This window comes from Xylona heveae (genome assembly GCF_001619985.1).
Source record: "Xylona heveae TC161 unplaced genomic scaffold L228scaffold_1, whole genome shotgun sequence".
Classification (NCBI taxonomy): domain Eukaryota; kingdom Fungi; phylum Ascomycota; class Xylonomycetes; order Xylonales; family Xylonaceae; genus Xylona; species Xylona heveae.
In genome coordinates this window covers 1,403,222-1,421,392 of record NW_017264193.1, presented here as the reverse complement: position 1 = coordinate 1,421,392, position 18,171 = coordinate 1,403,222, and the positions used below count along the sequence as shown (strand labels likewise).

Genomic DNA, 18,171 nt, shown 5'->3' with positions numbered 1-18,171 from the left:
CCACTTAGAGAGTTTGTCGGGAGTGTTACTCACACGACTGTCGATCGTATCTGGAGATAGTTCCTATCGAACCCTCTGTATTTATCCTCAATTGTGCTCCTCCGTCCTCTATTCTTCTTCAGTACCATTCGCCTTGCTGTCTGGACCCCTCCGTATCCAGAGAAGCCCCGTCATGTTACTGCCGAGACTTTCACCGTTACTACGCTCGGCCACTGCCACTGCCCAGTTCCAGCTTGCATCAAAATGTCTTGCTGGTCGGCGGTGGCAGAGACCGTACAGCGTAGCTACTGAGCCCACGCTGCCCGGCCTTGACTCCTCTAAGCTCACCGTCACAAAGACGACGACGCCCAAGGACATTCTATCTTCGGATGAATTGGTCTTTGGCAGAACTTTCACAGGTTCGTCCGTTCTAGCATTTGAATGCCGAGGTCTCCCAAATTTCTGACTTTCCTACGTAGACCACATGCTGTCCATCGAGTGGACCGCGGCGGACGGCTGGCTTGCCCCGCGCATTACTCCTTACCAGAACCTCAGCCTGGATCCTGCCACTTGTGTATTTCACTACGCATTCGAGTGTTTTGAGGGTATGAAGGCGTACAAGGACCCCAATGGCAAGATCAGACTTTTCCGGCCGGATAAGAACATGGAGCGCATGAACAAGTCTACTGCGCGCATTGCTCTCCCTCAATTTGACGGCAATGCTCTGATTGACTTGATTTCCAAGTTTGTCAAGCTCGATGAGCGTTTCATCCCATCGTAAGTAGATCACAAGCAAGCCTACTGGATTCAACTCCTCATTTCGCTTTGACAGCACCCGCGGCTATTCGCTCTACATTCGTCCGACTATGATTGGTACCCAGCGTACGCTTGGTGTTGGTCCCCCCGGCTCAGCTCTTCTCTACGTAATCGCATCACCCGTCGGCCCTTACTACCCAACTGGATTCAAGGCCATTTCGCTCCAGGCCACCGACTACGCTGTCCGCGCATGGCCTGGCGGTGTTGGTGATAAGAAGCTTGGCGCCAACTACGCCCCTTGCATTGTCCCTCAGATGACAGCCGCCAGGAAGGGCTTCCATCAAAACCTCTGGCTCTTCGGAGAAGAGGAGTACGTGACGGAAGTTGGTACAATGAACTTCTTCGTAGCGATCAAGGACAAAGAGACTGGACAGAAGGAACTCATCACCGCGCCATTGGACGGAACTATTCTCGAGGGCGTGACTCGTGACTCTGTGCTCTCGCTCGCCCGTGAGCGGTTGATTCCGGAGGGCTGGAAGGTTTCTGAGCGCAAGTGCACGATGAAGGAGATTGCGAGTGCGTCTGAGGAGGGACGACTTCTGGAAGTCTTTGGTGCGGGCACCGCTGCCGTCGTCAGCCCTGTACGCAACATTGGCTGGAGAGATCGTATGATTGACTGCGGTCTTAAAGAGGGTGAAGAGGCCGGTGAATTGGCGGCCCGCATGAAGGACTGGATTGAGGGCATTCAGTATGGTGATGAGAGTCACCCTTGGGCGTAAGTTACATGCCATCCTGCTACAGATTCCTGACCATCGCTAACAACGTGACAGCTTGACTATTTAAAGGGTACAATTGGAACGTGCAGTTTATATAATTGGCATAATTGGCAGAGTTGCAACAGCCATTTGGGAAATACTAGCATTAAAAGCTGATGTCTTTGTTCTTCATTTATTCAAAGAGGGAATCGATGTAAATAAATGGGGGGTTCTATTTTAACATTTACGGGTATATATTGACAGTTGAGACGAAACAATTTTCACATAGATGACAGTCTTACCCGCATACTCTTTGATTCACGCATAAGATGAATCGCTGATAGGGCAAAGCAACCCAGGCATTCGATCAAAGTGGACCGATGCACCAGCGCGCCTGTGCACACTCGGTTGCAGCCGAGAACCCGCCATGAGAGCGAGAATAGGCGGTAAAGCAGATTTTGGGCAACGGCGAGGTTGATGTCAGTTCTAAGCGAAAAGGGACCTGCCCAAATAGGATGGTCCACTGACGTTGCCAGGTTGACCAGCGGATCATCCACCGCCAAAACATTAAGGTTACCCAGAGTTTAACTGCGGCTCTATGGCAAAATACCAACTCTTAAGACTGCGCCAACTACAATGATTGAATCATTATAGATGATTTGACGTTTTATGACCCCTTGTTTATTTGTGGTGAGATTGTTAATCCGAAATGAAGCTTTAACATCAACCTAATCACTCTTGCCAGTAGCGGCCTTTGGCACCCCCAGAGTCACGACTGCGGAGCAGATGTTTAAGAGATAAAATATCGCCTGCTTGGAATTAACGACCACTTGATTATTTTTTCAAAGACGTTTGATTTCACGACGAGTCAACACGACCGCTGTGGCTATCCTCCGCCGCTGGTGCCCGGACAAAAGCATCTCGCATTCCCTGCTTTCTTCGAATTCCCCATTCCTCGGCTTACGATTCAACTGGCAACTATGCGCGGCGCCCTCGGGCTTTCAGCCACCATTTTGGCATTACTATCTACTGCAGTCGTCAATTCCACTGAACTCTCTCCCTTCTTCTCTCCAGCACTCGGATCGCCGCTCCTCCAATCTAACCACTCCGCCGGTGCTATTGAATTGCACCAACGCGATGGCAGCTGTCCAGCGGATTATACTCAATGCGGCTCGTCTTCGGCCTGCTGCAGGTCTGGCACGCGATGTCAAGTTGACTACGCTGGGCAAATTGCCTGCTGTCCTAATGGAGCACTGTGCACCGGCACGATTAGCACGGGCGTAAGCGCCACGACGTCTGGTGAACTCAGCACTGGAACCGCATTCACATCGGCAACTACAACCAAGAGTTTTGTGCCTGCAACCACTACCAATGCTGCTGGCGGCGGAAGCACTGTGCCTAATCCCTATTATCCATATGTCTATCTGCCGACAACGTATTACAATCCTGCGGCCTGCTCAACCTACTACACTAGTTGTCAGAAACAATACTCGAGCTGCACCGCTTCTCTCAACGGAGTCAACGGGGTAACAGTTACCGGCCAAGGCGGAGGAGTCACTGTCCAGGGCACGACGGTGACGGGCGCTCAGGCAACATCCATTTGCTCGAGTCTAAGTTCTCAGGCGTGTTACGGGCTACAGGTGACGAACTGCAAAAACTATGGCACTGCCGGTGTCGGCGGCCAGAATGCAGGCTACAGACATTGTGTAGAGATGTATGGTGTTGGTTTAGGAGTTGCGATTGGCGTAGCGGGGCAAGTTCTTGGCTAAATCCCCTCTCACGAGGCCCTGCCAACCAACAGCAGTAAGAGGAGAAAGAGAATGGATAGTCAGGGGATTCCTTTGGGGCGCGTGGTATTGACGAGTTACTGTTCTAGTCACGTGTGGCTTTGCCCGTTTGTCCGCCCAAAGGTTCCCGCGCATAAGATGGGGGTATGACCGAGGAGCCGTCCCAATTGTGGAGGCCTACGATGGAAGATTGAGGTAAAGGTGCCTATGAAAGGAGGAAACGACGAGTTAATCACTTCACCATGACCGTATGGTGCCAAATCTCTTGAGGAGAGTGTTCGCCTCACGAAAGCGTCGATTCCACCCCAGTTCTGTGTTGGCACTCCTGTGTTTCTCGAGGCAGCACAGACGCTCAAGCTATCGACGCCACTGGGCTTTTTACAAAATTCTTATGTTATCCTCAAGGTCGCCCTTGGCCTGGTACTTTGCAACGAAATGATGTACAGCAACGAGATATTATTTTCCTTGATCTGTTATCACTTTTTATATCCAAGTTTAGATAGCGGTGCGATATGGTTTCGCATGACTTCTACAAATTTTCTCTGCCAAAGGATGTTTGCTGTCAATTTTTTACAATTTTCATATAATACAAGTCTGTATAGAAATGGGTTCATTTTTCATTTTACAATATTGCTTTCCCACCTTCAGGACGGATGCCAAAGCATGACGTTTATCGTTCAGCACCAATAAAACTTTGGTCACCAGATTCCAGCTACGTTGCATATCGACGAAGTGCGCTAACACTTATAGTGATTATATTTATTGCATTGATTGACTACCGAGAGCTGAAATATGTCTTGAGCAATTAAAATCTTTGAGGAAGGAATAAAATGAAATGAATAAGTTAATTGATTAATTAATTAATTAATTAATTAGTAAATTGATTTTGTTACCCTTTCATAGAACAAAAAAAACCGGTATATAATCCAAAACGAAAAATCACAAATTATTTTCTTTTTGAGAGGAAGCGGTCGTAGAGATTTTATGTGTTTCTCCAACCTTCAAAATAACTCTTAGGAGACCAGCCGCTAAAATCCCTACAATTCATAGGCTTCCATGACTTGGTTGTTGAGGACCTTCTCGCGAAAGCCTTCGAGCGCAGTGGTGTGGCACCACGGCTTCGCCTCGACCTCAGCCACAATTGTGGCTGCGAAACACGACGACCACTTGTGGCGCGGATACTGTGCCGTCACATCATCGATTGTGCCCTGATGGACAAGATCGGCGTACGCGCCGGTGTTATCTAGAAGGCGAAAAAATAAGTTTTGAAAGCGCCAATAATTTGAAGACCATGTACGTCAGCTATGCTTGGCACGCACGCCTGTACCATGACGAAATGGCAAAGAAAAAGAAAAATTGAGAGTCATGTACTCGGAGTAGCCACTTATCGGAAGCGCTGATAGCAATGAGCAATGACAAAATAGACAAAGATATCGACTATCATCAGCCAAATTAGGTGGACCGGAAGTCGGCCAAGCAGGAATATAGAAGTAAAGGCGGGGCAAATATTGGGTCTCTAGTGATTAGTGGAAAGAGAATATCACAGTCGCGGCAAGGAACTCAAGGCTGGGGCTCAAATGCATAGCCCGAATGGTAAGAACCATAGAATATCAAGTACAGTTCGAAAAGATTATTCTCACCCAGCACAGTAGCCAGCTGAATCAGCTGTCCGATGGTGGAGATTGTGCCCGTATCCCCTAGGTCCTGGTGACGGATGATTGCCTCAGCCACGGACTCGGCTTGCGCTTGACTGGCGTCGAGTCGCTGAAGAAGCTGCAGCGAGAGAAAACCACCGTAGAATTCGAAGGACATCAAAGTCTCTGCGCGACGTTGCGCGGTGGTTCCAATATCGTGCAGTAGACATGTGAGCAGATATGTTTCGTCAGAGAAGCGCCACGACGGAAATTGCTCCCGGGCAATAGCGATGCCATAATAATATACCCGCATGCTGTGATTAAAAGTCTCGTCTGGGAGTTCCGCGCGGACGAATTGCACCACTTGTTCGACGAGTGGCGAAGCTGGGCGCGGGATATCACTGACCATCACGGGCTGCGGGGGCTTGATGACTGTCTGACCTTGTAATATTGATGTAGGATTCCGCGGGACGGCTGTAAAGCCGTGCTTAGTTACTGCTTCTTCGTGGGCATTCATGGTGATATTGTGATTGAAGTGGCAGCGATGACGATATCTAGTGGTGTTCTTTCGGCCACGTTTTTCTACAGCGATTTTCGGGTCTTGACAGTACCTAGCACCATGGAATGGCTTAATATTAAGAATGATGGCTTTGAAATTCAGTATGAAAGTTGGACAAATAATGATTGTTTCCGACGTCAATGCACCTTACAGTGGTAGGTTGTTGGCTTTCGGGATTAGGCGGAGTTTCTTTTCTAAAACGAGCGGTAGGCTTAGTCTCTCTACATCTAGCAATCGCTCTCATGTGCCCATTCAGATATCTGCATATGTTTTGTCCTCTGCAGCAGAGAGGGTGCTCCTAGTAATTATTTGTCATCCAGCGAAAAAGGCATACGACGTTCGAGCTGCTCCAGTACTAATATATTGCTCCGGACCGGCCAGCCAGATCCTTCTTCTTAGCTCTCCGTGATCTTCGTTTTCGATCATTTCTCCCCACATCTTTTCAAGAGCCTCATGTTCAACTATGGTACATATATGCCCCAACGACCCAAAATTTATAAAATGTGAGCTGTTTCTTTTTGGATGAGATGGGCTGCAATCACTACAAATTTGAGGCATGTTGCACCGCAAGTTCTCTTCCCATCCTTGCCTAGATATCCTGCGAACGTCTTTTGCATATTTGCACACAAGGGTCAGATAAGCAGCTTGAATTTCGGTGACAATCACACAGGAAGAGTGGAGAAGGTGGAGAACTCTTTTCTTCCCCTTCTGCAATCTTTGTGGAGGCAGTGCAAACACTTTCAATCAGGAACGTACTCTTGGCAATTATTAGTGACTACACGGTCGAAATTCTGGACCCAATCAGCAGATAGAGCCAAGATAAAGGGCTTTTTGTCTTCGTTACGACAATCAAGCTTTTTTTTCCCCCTTACCAGATACTCTGATAGATGTGGGAAGGCCAATAATGTCCCAACTCATCACATGCCATTATCCCGCAAGGCTTTGAAGGAGGGAAATTTTCGGATGATTATACCGTGTCTCCATAACGTGCATTGGCATCCCCACCTTCATCGTCCAGTCGAGAATCTGCGCAGGTTGAGTTTGCCAGGGGAAAAGAAGTGAGTTAGTTAATTCCTTTATTCCTACAGAGGACCGGGATCAGGAGGCCACCTAATGTTACATTCGATATGGAAATGAGAATGAGAACATAAAACGTTGTCGTAAGTATCTCAACATTTATTATCGATTAAGAGGTTGCAAGATCGGCAGGTGATGAGTTTGGAGTTGACAATTGGAGTTTAGTGTGCAGCGGGTGCGGGAACCAGGGGGCGTTGTGGGTTTGCGTGTCGGTAAGTTATTGCGTGAATGATCTGCACCGTCTTGAGGGTACCGATCCACACAGTACTCGCAGACACAAAAGCCCTGCGCAAGAACTTTGAGCAAGGTACAATAGCGGATTGCCGTTCTTTCTCCACAGCAAGGAAGGAGCGAAGGATGAGCAAATGGCGAGCCAATCATAATGATGTAGCTGCCATAGCTTCTCTTGCACAGCCCCTTTGCCAAGCCGACCCCTATCCTTTCTCGGCAAATCAAACACACCCAGACAACGTTCTAGTATGCATTATCTCCGTGGTCACCAACCCAGCAAGCATACGGAAGCAGAGGAGAGGAGAGTGTCTGTACCTAGTATTGGCCTCCATTGCGATCTCTCTCAATAGAGAGCCCATTACTCCGTACAGTATCCGCTTTTCTGTATTGAAGAGCGGCAAATGGGCGCTTGGTCTTGATGATCTGTGCTCCTCTGAGCTTGCGGAACCTTGGCGGAGATTCTCTGTGACCACTTGATCCCGCCCCTGTCTCCAATTCACTGCATTCCTTTCGTCGCCCCATTGATTCAGTGTTTTCACTTTTCTTAATCTCCTCAAGCCTGATGCAGAACCTGTCACTGCTTCAATACGGTCTCTGAGATTCGGTCATCCGTTCCTTTGAAACCATACCCTCTACTCACGACGCCCTCCAAAGAGCTTCGTTGGACACGAAGCAGGCTGGCCCTGAACAACGGATTGCAGAAGAAGCCTTTGGAACCGGTTTCCCCCCCCCAGCGCTCCGTTCAGCTCTGGTGAACAGTTTGTAGCCTTGTCTTGCTTTACTGTACTCGACGGCGTTTTCTAACGGTGCAGCTACGCAGATAGCCGTCGTTCGTGTCTGGAAGACATCAGATTCGCTGGCCGAGCCTGCACAGCCTCCTGAGGGAGGCAAACACGCCGCCACACTTGCAGCGTATTGAGTTTTCACATTTACCTGGGGTTCCTCGCCGGTTGTCCTTGTCGCTCAAATTGATAGCACACTCCGGTTTGAATTCAAGATGTCACAATCAGATCGCCCAGAAATCTCACGGACATCGAGCGGAGCTCGAAGACGGCGAGCGCCTACCATTACAATCGATACCTCTGCTGTCAGTCAACCTTCATTCCTGGAAGATGCGGTTCCGCTTGATCCCTTGTCTAATACTGGAGCGTCCATTCAGGGAGACCACCACAATTCGCTGCATTCCGAGAACAATGTAGCACCGGAACTACGACCAGCGCAGTCTTTTGACAGCAAGCAGAGCCGGCCTGTCTCTTCGCATAATGTTTCATCGCCAACGTCCAAGAGCAATGATGGTAACTTCCTTTCTGTCCCGGGAAGCCGATCACGTCAGAACTCTTTTGACTCGGATGACGGAAATCGATCACCGTCATCTTACGGTGGGGAGACGTTCTACTCACCACCATCGTCATCGGCACAAGGAGATCGATTAGCCAAGAGTGTTTCACTGCAGCAGGACAATAGCCATATTACCCGGGACGAGGAAGCTTTGAAGCCGGACCCCGGAACCGAAGCCGACTTCGACATAGAGGATAATAAATTTGCCTTTTCCCCGGGACAGCTAACCAAGCTTTTCAACCCCAAAAGCCTAGGCGCATTCTACGCCCTCGGCGGCCTTTCCGGTCTCGAAAAGGGCCTGCGAACCAATTGCCGAGCTGGCCTGAGTATGGATGAAGGCGCTCTGGACGGGTCCGTCTCCTTTGAAGATGCAACCATGTCGCAAGCTGCCGTGGCTGCACCGAAGGGTACTGAAGTACCCGGCTTTGAGAGAACGACTACGGAGACGACCACCAGGACAGCCGTGTCTGGCAACGAAGACTCCTTCATAGATCGAAGACGAGTTTTCGGCGACAATCGGATCCCGGAGCGAAAGGCCAAGAACATCTTCCAGCTGGCATGGATGGCCTACAATGATAAGATATTAATCTTGCTGACTGTTGCTGCCGTCATTTCTTTAGCTCTTGGACTTTATGAAACCTTTGGACAGAAACACGACGCGAGCCATCCGCCGGTCGAATGGGTTGAAGGCGTTGCCATTATTGTGGCTATCCTTATTGTTGTGGTAGTTGGAGCTGCTAACGACTGGCAAAAAGAAAGGCAGTTTGTCAAACTCAATAAGAAGAAGGAGGATAGAATGATCAAGCTTGTGCGTTCTGGAAAGACACAAGAAGTATCGATATATGATGTTCTCGCAGGAGACGTGCTACTGCTTGAACCCGGTGACATGGTACCTGTGGATGGAATCCTCATTGAAGGGCACAATGTCAAATGCGACGAATCCTCTGCCACCGGCGAATCCGATCTCATCAAGAAGAGCAATGCAGACGACGTCTATAGAGCGATTGAGGACAACGAAAGTACCCGCAAAATGGATCCGTTCATTATTTCGGGCGCAAAGGTTACCGAAGGCGTCGGTCGGTTCTTGGTGACCGGAACAGGTATCCACTCGAGCTATGGCAAGACAATGATGTCTCTTCGGGAAGAATCTGAGCCAACCCCTCTTCAATCGAAACTCAATGTCCTGGCCGAATACATTGCAAAGCTGGGTGGAGCAGCCGCTCTGCTCCTCTTTGTTGTTCTCTTCATCAAGTTTCTTGTTCAGCTGCGCGGCAACCACTCCAGTCCTTCCGAAAAAGGTCAACAATTCCTTCAGATTTTCATTGTCGCGGTGACCATTGTCGTCGTTGCAGTACCGGAGGGTCTACCGCTCGCAGTGACGCTTGCACTGGCTTTTGCTACCACGAGAATGTTAAAGGACAACAATCTGGTTCGTGTACTGCGTGCATGCGAGACCATGGGAAATGCGACAGCTATTTGCTCTGACAAAACCGGTACTCTCACCCAAAATAAGATGACCGTTGTCGCTGGGACTTTGGGCACAGCCTCCCGCTTTGGCGACAAGAGCATGCCCGAACGCGATGCCTCCGCTTCCCTAGGCACAACAGACGAAGCTGTTTCGCCCACCTCGTCTCCCAAAGGCAAGAAGCCGACCCCCGCCGCCAAAACTGATGGGGACGATGTCTCGGTTGGGGAATTCGTCTCCACACTTCATGACGACGTCAAGGAGTTGGTGAAGAAATCTGTCGCGATCAACTCGACTGCCTTTGAAGGCGAAGAAGATGGGAGCTCGACATTCATTGGATCAAAGACAGAGACTGCTCTCCTTCATTTTGCCAGAGATCATCTTGGAATGGGGCCTCTGAGCGTAGAGCGGTCCAACGTTGACACCGTTCAAGTCTTCCCCTTTGACTCTGGCCGTAAATGCATGGCATCAGTTATCAAACTTGACAATGGGAGATTTAGGATGTATGTGAAAGGTGCTTCTGAGATCATGCTTTCACACTGTACCAAGATCATTGCCGATCCTACCGCGGGCATTTCTGAGACATCCATAAGCAAAGACAACGTGGAGGCTTTGGAGCACATCATTCAAAGTTATGCTTCACGCTCACTGCGCACTCTGGGCCTTCTTTACCGGGATTTTCAGCAATGGCCACCCTCGTCAGCAAGAACACAAGAAGGGAATTCACGGGAGGCCATCTTTGATGATGTCTTCAAAGAGATGATCTTCCTTGGAGTGATTGGTATCCAAGATCCCCTGAGGGATGGTGTTGCCGATGCTGTTTTTACGTGTCAAAAAGCGGGAGTCTTCGTCCGCATGGTTACTGGAGATAACATTCTGACGGCTCGTGCTATTGCGCAGCAATGTGGAATCTTCACCGAGGGAGGTCTGATTATGGAAGGACCAAAGTTTCGTAAACTTAGTAAAACGCAGCTCGATCAGATTATTCCGCGGTTGCAAGTCCTTGCTCGGTCTAGCCCGGAAGATAAGAGAATTCTAGTCAGACGTTTAAAGGAGCTCGGGGAGACAGTTGCAGTTACTGGCGATGGTACCAATGATGCGCCGGCTTTAAAATCTGCAGATGTTGGTTTCTCTATGGGCATTGCTGGTACGGAGGTAGCAAAGGAGGCTTCCGCTATCATTCTCATGGATGACAATTTCACTTCGATTGTAAAGGCGATGATGTGGGGCCGTGCTGTCAACGACTCGGTCAAGAAATTTCTCCAGGTCAGTATCAATAGAAAGGATTATTCTGCGCTACACGGAGTACTAACGGCGATCTAGTTCCAATTGACGGTTAACATTACCGCCGTTCTTTTGGCTTTTGTGTCCGCTGTTGCCAGTAAAGATGAGTCTTCAGTGCTCACAGCAGTCCAGCTGCTCTGGGTCAATCTGATCATGGACACGTTTGCAGCCCTTGCGCTGGCCACTGATCCTCCGTCGTCGAGTGTTTTGGACCGCAAACCTGATCCTAAGTCAGCACCTCTCATCTCAGTGACCATGTGGAAAATGATCATTGGCCAAGCCATCTATCAGCTTGTGGTCACATTTATCTTGTATTTTGGCGGAGTTAAGATTTTGTCCTACCAAACAGCACGGGAACAACATCAGCTCAATACTCTGGTGTTCAACACATTTGTGTGGATGCAGATTTTCAATGAGCTTAAGTAAGTACTAGCAATACACAATTGCCCCGTGACCATGATCTGACCTCAAATAGCAATCGCCGACTTGACAATCACTTCAACATCTTTGAAGGAGTATTCCGAAATTACTTCTTCATTGTGATCACCCTGATCATGATTGCCGGACAAGTAATGATTGTGTTCGTTGGTGGACGAGCATTCTCCGTCACACGTCTTAACGGTGCTCAGTGGGCATATTCAATTATCCTCGGCGCGCTTTCAATTCCAGTTGGCATTGTTCTAAGATTGATACCGGATGAACTGATCCTGAAAGCCGTACCTCGAAGTTGGCGGCGAAAGCCGGCTCCGCAGCTGGTTGTATCGGATGATGATCGCCGGTACGAATTCAGTCAGGCTCTGGAGGGAATTAGAGAGGACCTCGTCTTCCTTAAAAAGATACGCGGTGGTCGTCTCAACGCCCTGAAATTCAAACTTCAACATCCTCGTGAGGCTCTGCTTTACCGTTCGAGGAGTGTCTCACGATCCGGAAGCTCAGACTTGCCGCGGACGCCAACTGCCGAAGGTGGCGCAAGTGATTTTGGGTCTCTTTCTGCGACCCCAGATTCTCGCAATCGCCGCAGGGGAAGGTCCCGCTCTAACTCTGCATTTGGCCCAGCAGCTGCAATGGCTGGCATCATTGCCGGTAGTGTTGCCGGTTGGTCCCCAATTGAACGGTCAGCGGCTAGCGATGACGGCATTCCAAAATTTACTCGCTCGCGCGCTAGGTCAGATCTTGAATCTCAGGAAGGTGTGGAGGTGCATCCATCTACGAAACCAGACGATCCAATCATCTCCGAAGACATTCACGCGAGGACTACTCCTCCCAGTCAGCGACCTGAAGAGACACCAAACTTTCACGAGGAATCGCGGTGTTCAGCGCCTCAAACTTCCCCGCGATAAAGGCCTCAAGAGATTCACCATGGATTCATCATCGTCTTCGTCCTGCTGTTGTCTACTTCTTGCCTCCATGTCTCACGATCGGTGATAATACCAACTTGCTCATTTGGTCTTTTTATGTGCTTTTGATCAGTCTCATTGCTTAGCTTCGGGGCAAGCGTCTTGAGTCGTGACTACGGCACTCTGATACCATTTTCGCCGTCTGCGACTATTGAGTGTTCATGCATTTAGGATGTGTCAGGCCTGACTGGACCCACATTTTCCTTTCCAGATTTTGCTTCTGCTTGCGAAGGCTCGTTGCTAAGTTCAAAACGTGCTTTGGATCTACGATTGCTCGTTGGTGGTCGTAGCCTGAAACCGCCGAGGAAGTGTTTTATTGTTGCATGGTTTGCATATTATACGTTTTACCTTCCTGTAGCACGCCTCTACTTTCATGTGTGTCAGGAGGATGACATCAGTCGACTTGAGCACTACTCCCTCACGCCCCATTACATCCGCTTTGGATTTGCTTTCAGTTTTTTTTTTAAGGAACTGGTGTTTTCGGCGCGAAAATCATAGACTCCACCCACTACGTTAAAGTCTGTTCTTCTCCTTTCCACTTCTTGCCTCTTTGTAATTGGCTTAACCGTTCGCTGCTATTTGTTGCTATCCTTAAGCACTCGGATGTGTCCACTTCCCTTACTTGATCCCCTCTCGCGATTACATTCTCTACTTGCCTAAACTCTGAAGTTGTTCCTTTTCAAAATACCCTATGCCGCTCAAGTTGTCTCCAGTAGCACCTCACATCAAGGGCTAGTGTTTCTCTTTTGTTCTGTATGGCGCTTCTCCTTTCTTAGAGTACGTCTCCTTCACAGGTTTCCGTCAGTGGTACTCTGTTTTTGAAAATGGAGCATCCGCACTAGATTGCGCCGATTATCATTCATCCCTTAGACTCGATCATTGCTAATAGGAGATGTTCTGTAAATCTATTATTGTGACCTTGCCTTTCTGTAACTCATGCTCGGGAGCACGTAACTTTTGTTGCTGCGAGCGCGTGCGGTCTCTGGGCGTAATCAATGTCTCAGTCCGCAGCTGTCACAATAAGAATATGTTCGGAAAGAGGGTTGACCCCTCCTGCTATTATTTCTTGGTCCAGAGTTCTTATTTAAGTTTAAGGAGAAGAAACAGCAGCGGCCCATTGAGCAGCTCGTGCTGTTTGGCGGAGTAGAATTGACCTCACTCTCCGCAAACATGGACACAATACAGCATACCTTTTGCCTTTTTGAAAATCTAAGAAGGGATCATGTTTCAACGTGCCTGTGGAGGAAATGAAATAATGTTCATCCATCAGCACTTTGCACGAGCTGTATTGATAGGTAACAGAGACAGGGTGTGCAGCTTCTCTCAGTTGGCAATGATAAGATGACCAAGGATTTTTACTAGTAATGGCCCAACAAAATGATGAGTCAATTCTATAGCCCTCAGGGCTTGTCGTGTTAGGCCAATCCTTGAGTAATAGGTATGTACACCCACACAACACGGGGTAGAGTAATTTAAGACGTGAAGATGAAGAGAGACTTAAGGTAGTAGTCATCACGCGCGTGGTTTGCGGGTCGCGGCGTAAACTCTGCTTAAGGACCTTCGCCAAAAGAGGAGCAAAAAGCAAAGAATAAAGCATCAGATTAGTTCCTCAGAAAGATGATTCGCAACAACAAGCAACCTGGACCATTATATTTATCGTATCTTAGGCAAAAATCATAGAAAAAGATTTGCCACGCATTTCTCTACGTATTCATTTCTTCGTTGAAGTGACATCCGGGTCGGGCAAGATTCCTTCAGCCTCCAGTCTCCTGCGGGCTTCCTCTAGTGCCCATGTTTGGATCCTATAGTATAAGAAAAAGGTTCTATGTTAGCCTTGCAACATATGACTTGTCTAATGGGATGCAGTAGAGGTATGGAGGCGGCCTTCGTTCGGGGTTAATAAGATTCAAAAGAAAGACAAATTATGGCACGAAATTAACTGCCAATGTTCTAATACTGGCGGAGGTAAGGCGCGATTATTAATCCCATACGCCCGCTGTATCGGAATGCACATTGTCAAATTAACATCGAATGGCGTAACGATCCTGAGCCACTCTTGACACGCAGTGAAGTCAAGCGCTTATTGAGAAATGCAACCATTCAGAACAGTATGTGTGTAGAAGCAAGAGTTTCAATGGGGGAAAAAAAGAGAGGGGGATAGCCTACGATGTGTCAGGTTTGAACGCGTAGGCCACAGCGGCAAGCGCCAAACTCCCAAAGAACCCGTAAAACCAAATGGTCTCCCATCCTTCCTTTTTACCGCGCTCTGACGGAGGTACTCCCCAAAGCCATCCCGACGGAGGGTCGTAATGATCCTCGTGTGCACTGGCTGATCTGGTAATGGAGCTTGAGTGCAAGGCGGCTCGATGTGCTTGCAAACCAATTAGAGGTGGTGCGTGAACCTGGGTTGGACGGATAGTAGGAGCACCCAGACGAGAGAGGCGATGTGATGCGAAACGCGGCACTCGTGAGAGAGACATGATCACGTTCTTGGAGATCGATCTTGAACGAAAATTGATAGAATGAATCTTGAATAGGATACAAGATCCAAGCGGAGCAAGCTGCGGGATGATAGTTCAAGCGAATTATGGGGTATAGTTTGGGGGGACACGGCCCGTTGGGGTCCCCCCGGAACTCGGTTCAAGCTAATTGGGAAGTCGGAGGGGCCGAGCGGGCGAAGGTCTTATTACTCAGCATGATGGTGACCCTCCGAGAGTATCAACAGAGAATTCTGTGCGATTGTCTAATTCTCACGGCTTTATATCTAGTAAGATAGGTTTTGATCTTTCACACGCCAATAATTGGACACGTCTGCATATCAGATAGAATGGTTTGAGAAGCTAAAAATCCATTGCAAATGCCAGTACTAGCCGTGCTAACAGCTCATTCAATATTGGTCCCCCGGTTGTCATGTACAAAGCTGAATATTCCATTAACATACATCGTAGCCGCAATACAAATGATGCGCTGGGTATAATCCGTCGAATTAAAAGTCATGAGATCGATAAATCGTCTTCGTGTCAGAAAAGAAATACAAGGAAAACGGAGAACTGGTTTCATGTCCAGCTATGTCGAATTAGAAGTCAGCTGAAACAGGAGTCATTCAGTAAAACGCCAGAAATTCCCTTCAAATGGAGTTGACTTGAAAGCTAGATGAGTACGCAAAAATTTGATGCTTGGGCATTGAAGCAAAGCAGCGAACCTTGGCGGTCCACGTTTGCGAAGAGCTTCTATCGCCGTGACGACTGATGAGTGGGGCGAGTCTCTCTTGTCCTTTGATCAGAGCTTGCGCTACCTGTACTCTGACGTTAGCAATGCAAGAAAGTCATATCTGAGCATCGTTTACCCACTTTCACTTGTGCTGTAGTCGTAGGTGTAATAATCGCTACTATAGGTGTAATCGCTCTTCTCATCCTCGCGATCACGTCTTCTCTTTAGGCCGAGGATAATTGCTAATCCAGCCAAAGTCGCGCCTACAGCCCCAAGGCCTCCTAGCCCACCGCTCTTCTTCGGCGGCGGCGGCGGTCTTTCAACCCTACTTGGACGGCTGCCATACCAGCCGCCGGCGCCGCCACTGTGGCGTGAATGTCGTTCCTCGATGTAAGTCGTTTCTTCCCGTCTTCTCTTCTTCTTGCCAAGTCCAAGGAGTGCGAGAAGACCCTCGATACCGAGTTTCAAACAGCAGCAAGCAAGAAGGAGAAGAAGAAGAATCAAGCCCGCAATCACTCCGATAACGATTCCGGCAATCGCGCCCCCGCTTAGTCCGTGATGAGAAGCCTGGGTTGCGGTCACATTATGACCGCCGGTCTCGTAAGGAGCTTGATAAGGCATTGTAGTTGTCGCGGCACTGGTGGACGTCACCGTTGCCATGCCGGAGCTGGTGGGTCTTACGGGTGCAGAATAGGAAGAATACCAGCTGTAGTAGCCCGAACTTCCGCCACCAGAAGCCACACATTGACCGTAGCTTTGGCAATACTGGCCGCTTGCGCAGCATATTGTACCACAGGGAGATTCGTTCAATGCATAGTTGCACTTGATCGAAGCTGCGCTAGACGTTGTTTGCTGGCACGTCGTTGTCGTCGTGGTCATTTCTGGGGCAGCGGACGATATATACGAGCTCCAAGTCGAAACTCTCGTAACAAGGTCAGTCTCAGTGTAAGTTGTTGTGTAATATTGCCAAGATCCACCCCCAGAACCAGCGGTAGTGCCTCCACCGCATTGGGCTTCCCCATTTGAATCGGTATAACAAGTCTGATCCGAAGTGCAGCAGAGCTGGCCGGACCATCCGCAAGGGTTTGCGCACCCACGACCGAACAACACATCGTTTCCCAAAGTGGTTGAATTGTCGACAGCTGCCCGAGGATAGGGTTTAGCAATGACCAGGTCTGAGCGATAGACGACTGTGGTAAAGAAGCACAATAGTGCCTGCGACACCTTGAAGTCGCGCATAGTGGAATTTAATATGATTGATGAACTGGGTGCTTTAAGCGGCCTGCTGCTGTGAATTCCAGTCTGGACAAATCGACAGACAGTGACCGCTGAGGAGCCAGTTCAAGGAAGTTCTAAGGCCCAGAAAGTACTGAAGACCGAGAAAGTCTGGTATTTAGTTAAGCAACTGGCAAATCGATGATTGAAAATCAAAATCAAAATGGTAGAACTTGATCAATTGAAGAATGAAGATTTTACAGAACTTGAGAGAGAAGGGAAATAGAATGACAGAAAGGATCGAGAAACATGCGCCCATGTGCTTTGTGTAATATCACCCAGCAGTTGGGTGTTTCCCAGCCACCCCAGCCCCCTCTCGGCACCACTTCACAGGCTGCATGGCGACCCCACCGAGTCCTGAAAATCGAGGAGGTTGAACGGCGCTAGACTCTCCAAACTAAGGCCAATAATATGATGGAAATATTATCTGATTGAAATTCAAAATAGACGGTTGGGCGTGGAGATAGAAAAAATAGCCTAACAAGTGGTTTCAACATTGCCACTTTACCAACGAGGCACCATCGACTATACAAGCACTGGACCGTATATCAATCAGGTAGCGACACAGCACTCGGCGCACTGCCGGACAAAAGACTTCTATGAGCAGCATATAATTGTGAATGACAAATGCTGGGAATTGTGCCCATTGGACGTGGCAAAAGCACTGAACCTGGCATCAGCACTGCGACAGAGGCCTGGACGCTGTCATCTCCAATTCCTTGGCGAGACCATGCGCGCTAATTTTAGTAGAGATGGCTTGACTGCTTGAAATATCAATGGCGCTTTTTTTTCTCTTGAAAACATATGAAATCGAAAGAGCTTTCCAAGGTGAAATGAGCAACAAAAAATTTGTAGGACTTTAAAAATGAATTTATAGAACGAGGGCGACGTGGGAAGTCGAAAGGGAGATAAAAAAATAACAAAATAAAAACAAAACACACCAGACGTAGTCAGAGGTACGGAAAAGCGAGAGATGCAGGAGAAGGCGGAAAACAATAACAACAACTTTACAAAGTAAATGCAGAGATAGCATCTACTGCAGTATTCATACGAACCAGTCCCTCTACTCGTCAATATTGCAATATTGATAAGCTTTTGAGAATTGAATGTTTTTTTTTGTATCGAAGAATAATTTGGCAACGTTTGGGCATGTCAAATGAAAATATGGGGCAATTGATCATGGTTTGAAAGAGTAGCGCAAATGGTTAATTCATCTTGAGGAAAATAGATATGCTCATAGCTCTGATTAATAGGAGTTAGCCGACCATTTACGCGATGTCGACATTCCCGTAATTTCATCTCAACGCCAAATTTGCAGATACAAGAACATCCCTTTCAAAAGCACGTGGCTCCCTGTTCGCCCCCTTGCCACAGACGGTGAAGTAAACATCCATATTCGGACCAGTCAAAAAGACTGCCTCAAA

At 48.4% G+C, this 18,171-nt stretch overlaps 7 protein-coding genes across 7 annotated transcripts; 4 read left to right on the top strand and 3 right to left on the bottom strand.

Annotated features, from left to right (window-relative positions):
- The first annotated feature begins 45 nt into the window (after nucleotides 1–45).
- Nucleotides 46–1,983, top strand: L228DRAFT_242788 (branched-chain amino acid aminotransferase II). Its single transcript, XM_018331535.1, has 4 exons — nucleotides 46–398; nucleotides 459–756; nucleotides 812–1,510; nucleotides 1,566–1,983. Exons 1-4 carry the CDS (start codon nucleotides 173–175, stop codon nucleotides 1,576–1,578), a joined length of 1,236 nt encoding a protein of 411 aa, XP_018191885.1. The 5' UTR covers nucleotides 46–172; the 3' UTR covers nucleotides 1,579–1,983.
- A 201-nt stretch (nucleotides 1,984–2,184) lies between these two features.
- Nucleotides 2,185–3,485, top strand: L228DRAFT_10190 (hypothetical protein). The gene has a single exon (XM_018328861.1). The coding sequence runs from the start codon at nucleotides 2,471–2,473 to the stop codon at nucleotides 3,257–3,259; it is 789 nt and encodes a 262-aa protein (XP_018191884.1). The 5' UTR covers nucleotides 2,185–2,470; the 3' UTR covers nucleotides 3,260–3,485.
- A 680-nt stretch (nucleotides 3,486–4,165) lies between these two features.
- On the bottom strand, nucleotides 4,166–5,639 carry L228DRAFT_216519 (cyanamide hydratase). Its single transcript, XM_018330118.1, has 2 exons — nucleotides 4,918–5,639; nucleotides 4,166–4,520 (listed from the first exon to the last, which is right to left on the bottom strand). The coding sequence occupies exons 1-2, from the start codon at nucleotides 5,426–5,428 to the stop codon at nucleotides 4,315–4,317; spliced, it is 717 nt and encodes a 238-aa protein (XP_018191883.1). The 5' UTR covers nucleotides 5,429–5,639; the 3' UTR covers nucleotides 4,166–4,314.
- Nucleotides 5,640–6,613: 974 nt separating this feature from the next.
- L228DRAFT_10209 (hypothetical protein) lies at nucleotides 6,614–7,515 on the top strand. The gene is made up of 2 exons (XM_018328863.1): nucleotides 6,614–6,630; nucleotides 6,713–7,515. The coding sequence occupies exon 2, from the start codon at nucleotides 6,776–6,778 to the stop codon at nucleotides 7,253–7,255; it is 480 nt and encodes a 159-aa protein (XP_018191882.1). The 5' UTR covers nucleotides 6,614–6,630; nucleotides 6,713–6,775; the 3' UTR covers nucleotides 7,256–7,515.
- L228DRAFT_10174 (P-type calcium ATPase) lies at nucleotides 7,480–12,366 on the top strand. Its single transcript, XM_018328857.1, has 5 exons — nucleotides 7,480–7,529; nucleotides 7,603–7,865; nucleotides 7,938–10,847; nucleotides 10,905–11,287; nucleotides 11,341–12,366. Exons 2-5 carry the CDS (start codon nucleotides 7,776–7,778, stop codon nucleotides 12,203–12,205), a joined length of 4,248 nt encoding a protein of 1,415 aa, XP_018191881.1. The 5' UTR covers nucleotides 7,480–7,529; nucleotides 7,603–7,775; the 3' UTR covers nucleotides 12,206–12,366.
- A 1,607-nt stretch (nucleotides 12,367–13,973) lies between these two features.
- On the bottom strand, nucleotides 13,974–14,869 carry L228DRAFT_272265 (hypothetical protein; the record flags this gene model as incomplete). The annotated part of the gene is made up of 2 exons (XM_018335585.1): nucleotides 14,429–14,869; nucleotides 13,974–14,064 (listed from the first exon to the last, which is right to left on the bottom strand). Exons 1-2 carry the CDS (start codon nucleotides 14,740–14,742, stop codon nucleotides 13,974–13,976), a joined length of 405 nt encoding a protein of 134 aa, XP_018191880.1. The 5' UTR covers nucleotides 14,743–14,869.
- A 202-nt stretch (nucleotides 14,870–15,071) lies between these two features.
- Nucleotides 15,072–17,011, bottom strand: L228DRAFT_279543 (hypothetical protein). The gene is made up of 2 exons (XM_018335692.1): nucleotides 15,613–17,011; nucleotides 15,072–15,557 (listed from the first exon to the last, which is right to left on the bottom strand). The coding sequence occupies exons 1-2, from the start codon at nucleotides 16,709–16,711 to the stop codon at nucleotides 15,493–15,495; spliced, it is 1,164 nt and encodes a 387-aa protein (XP_018191879.1). The 5' UTR covers nucleotides 16,712–17,011; the 3' UTR covers nucleotides 15,072–15,492.
- Nucleotides 17,012–18,171: the final 1,160 nt, after the last annotated feature.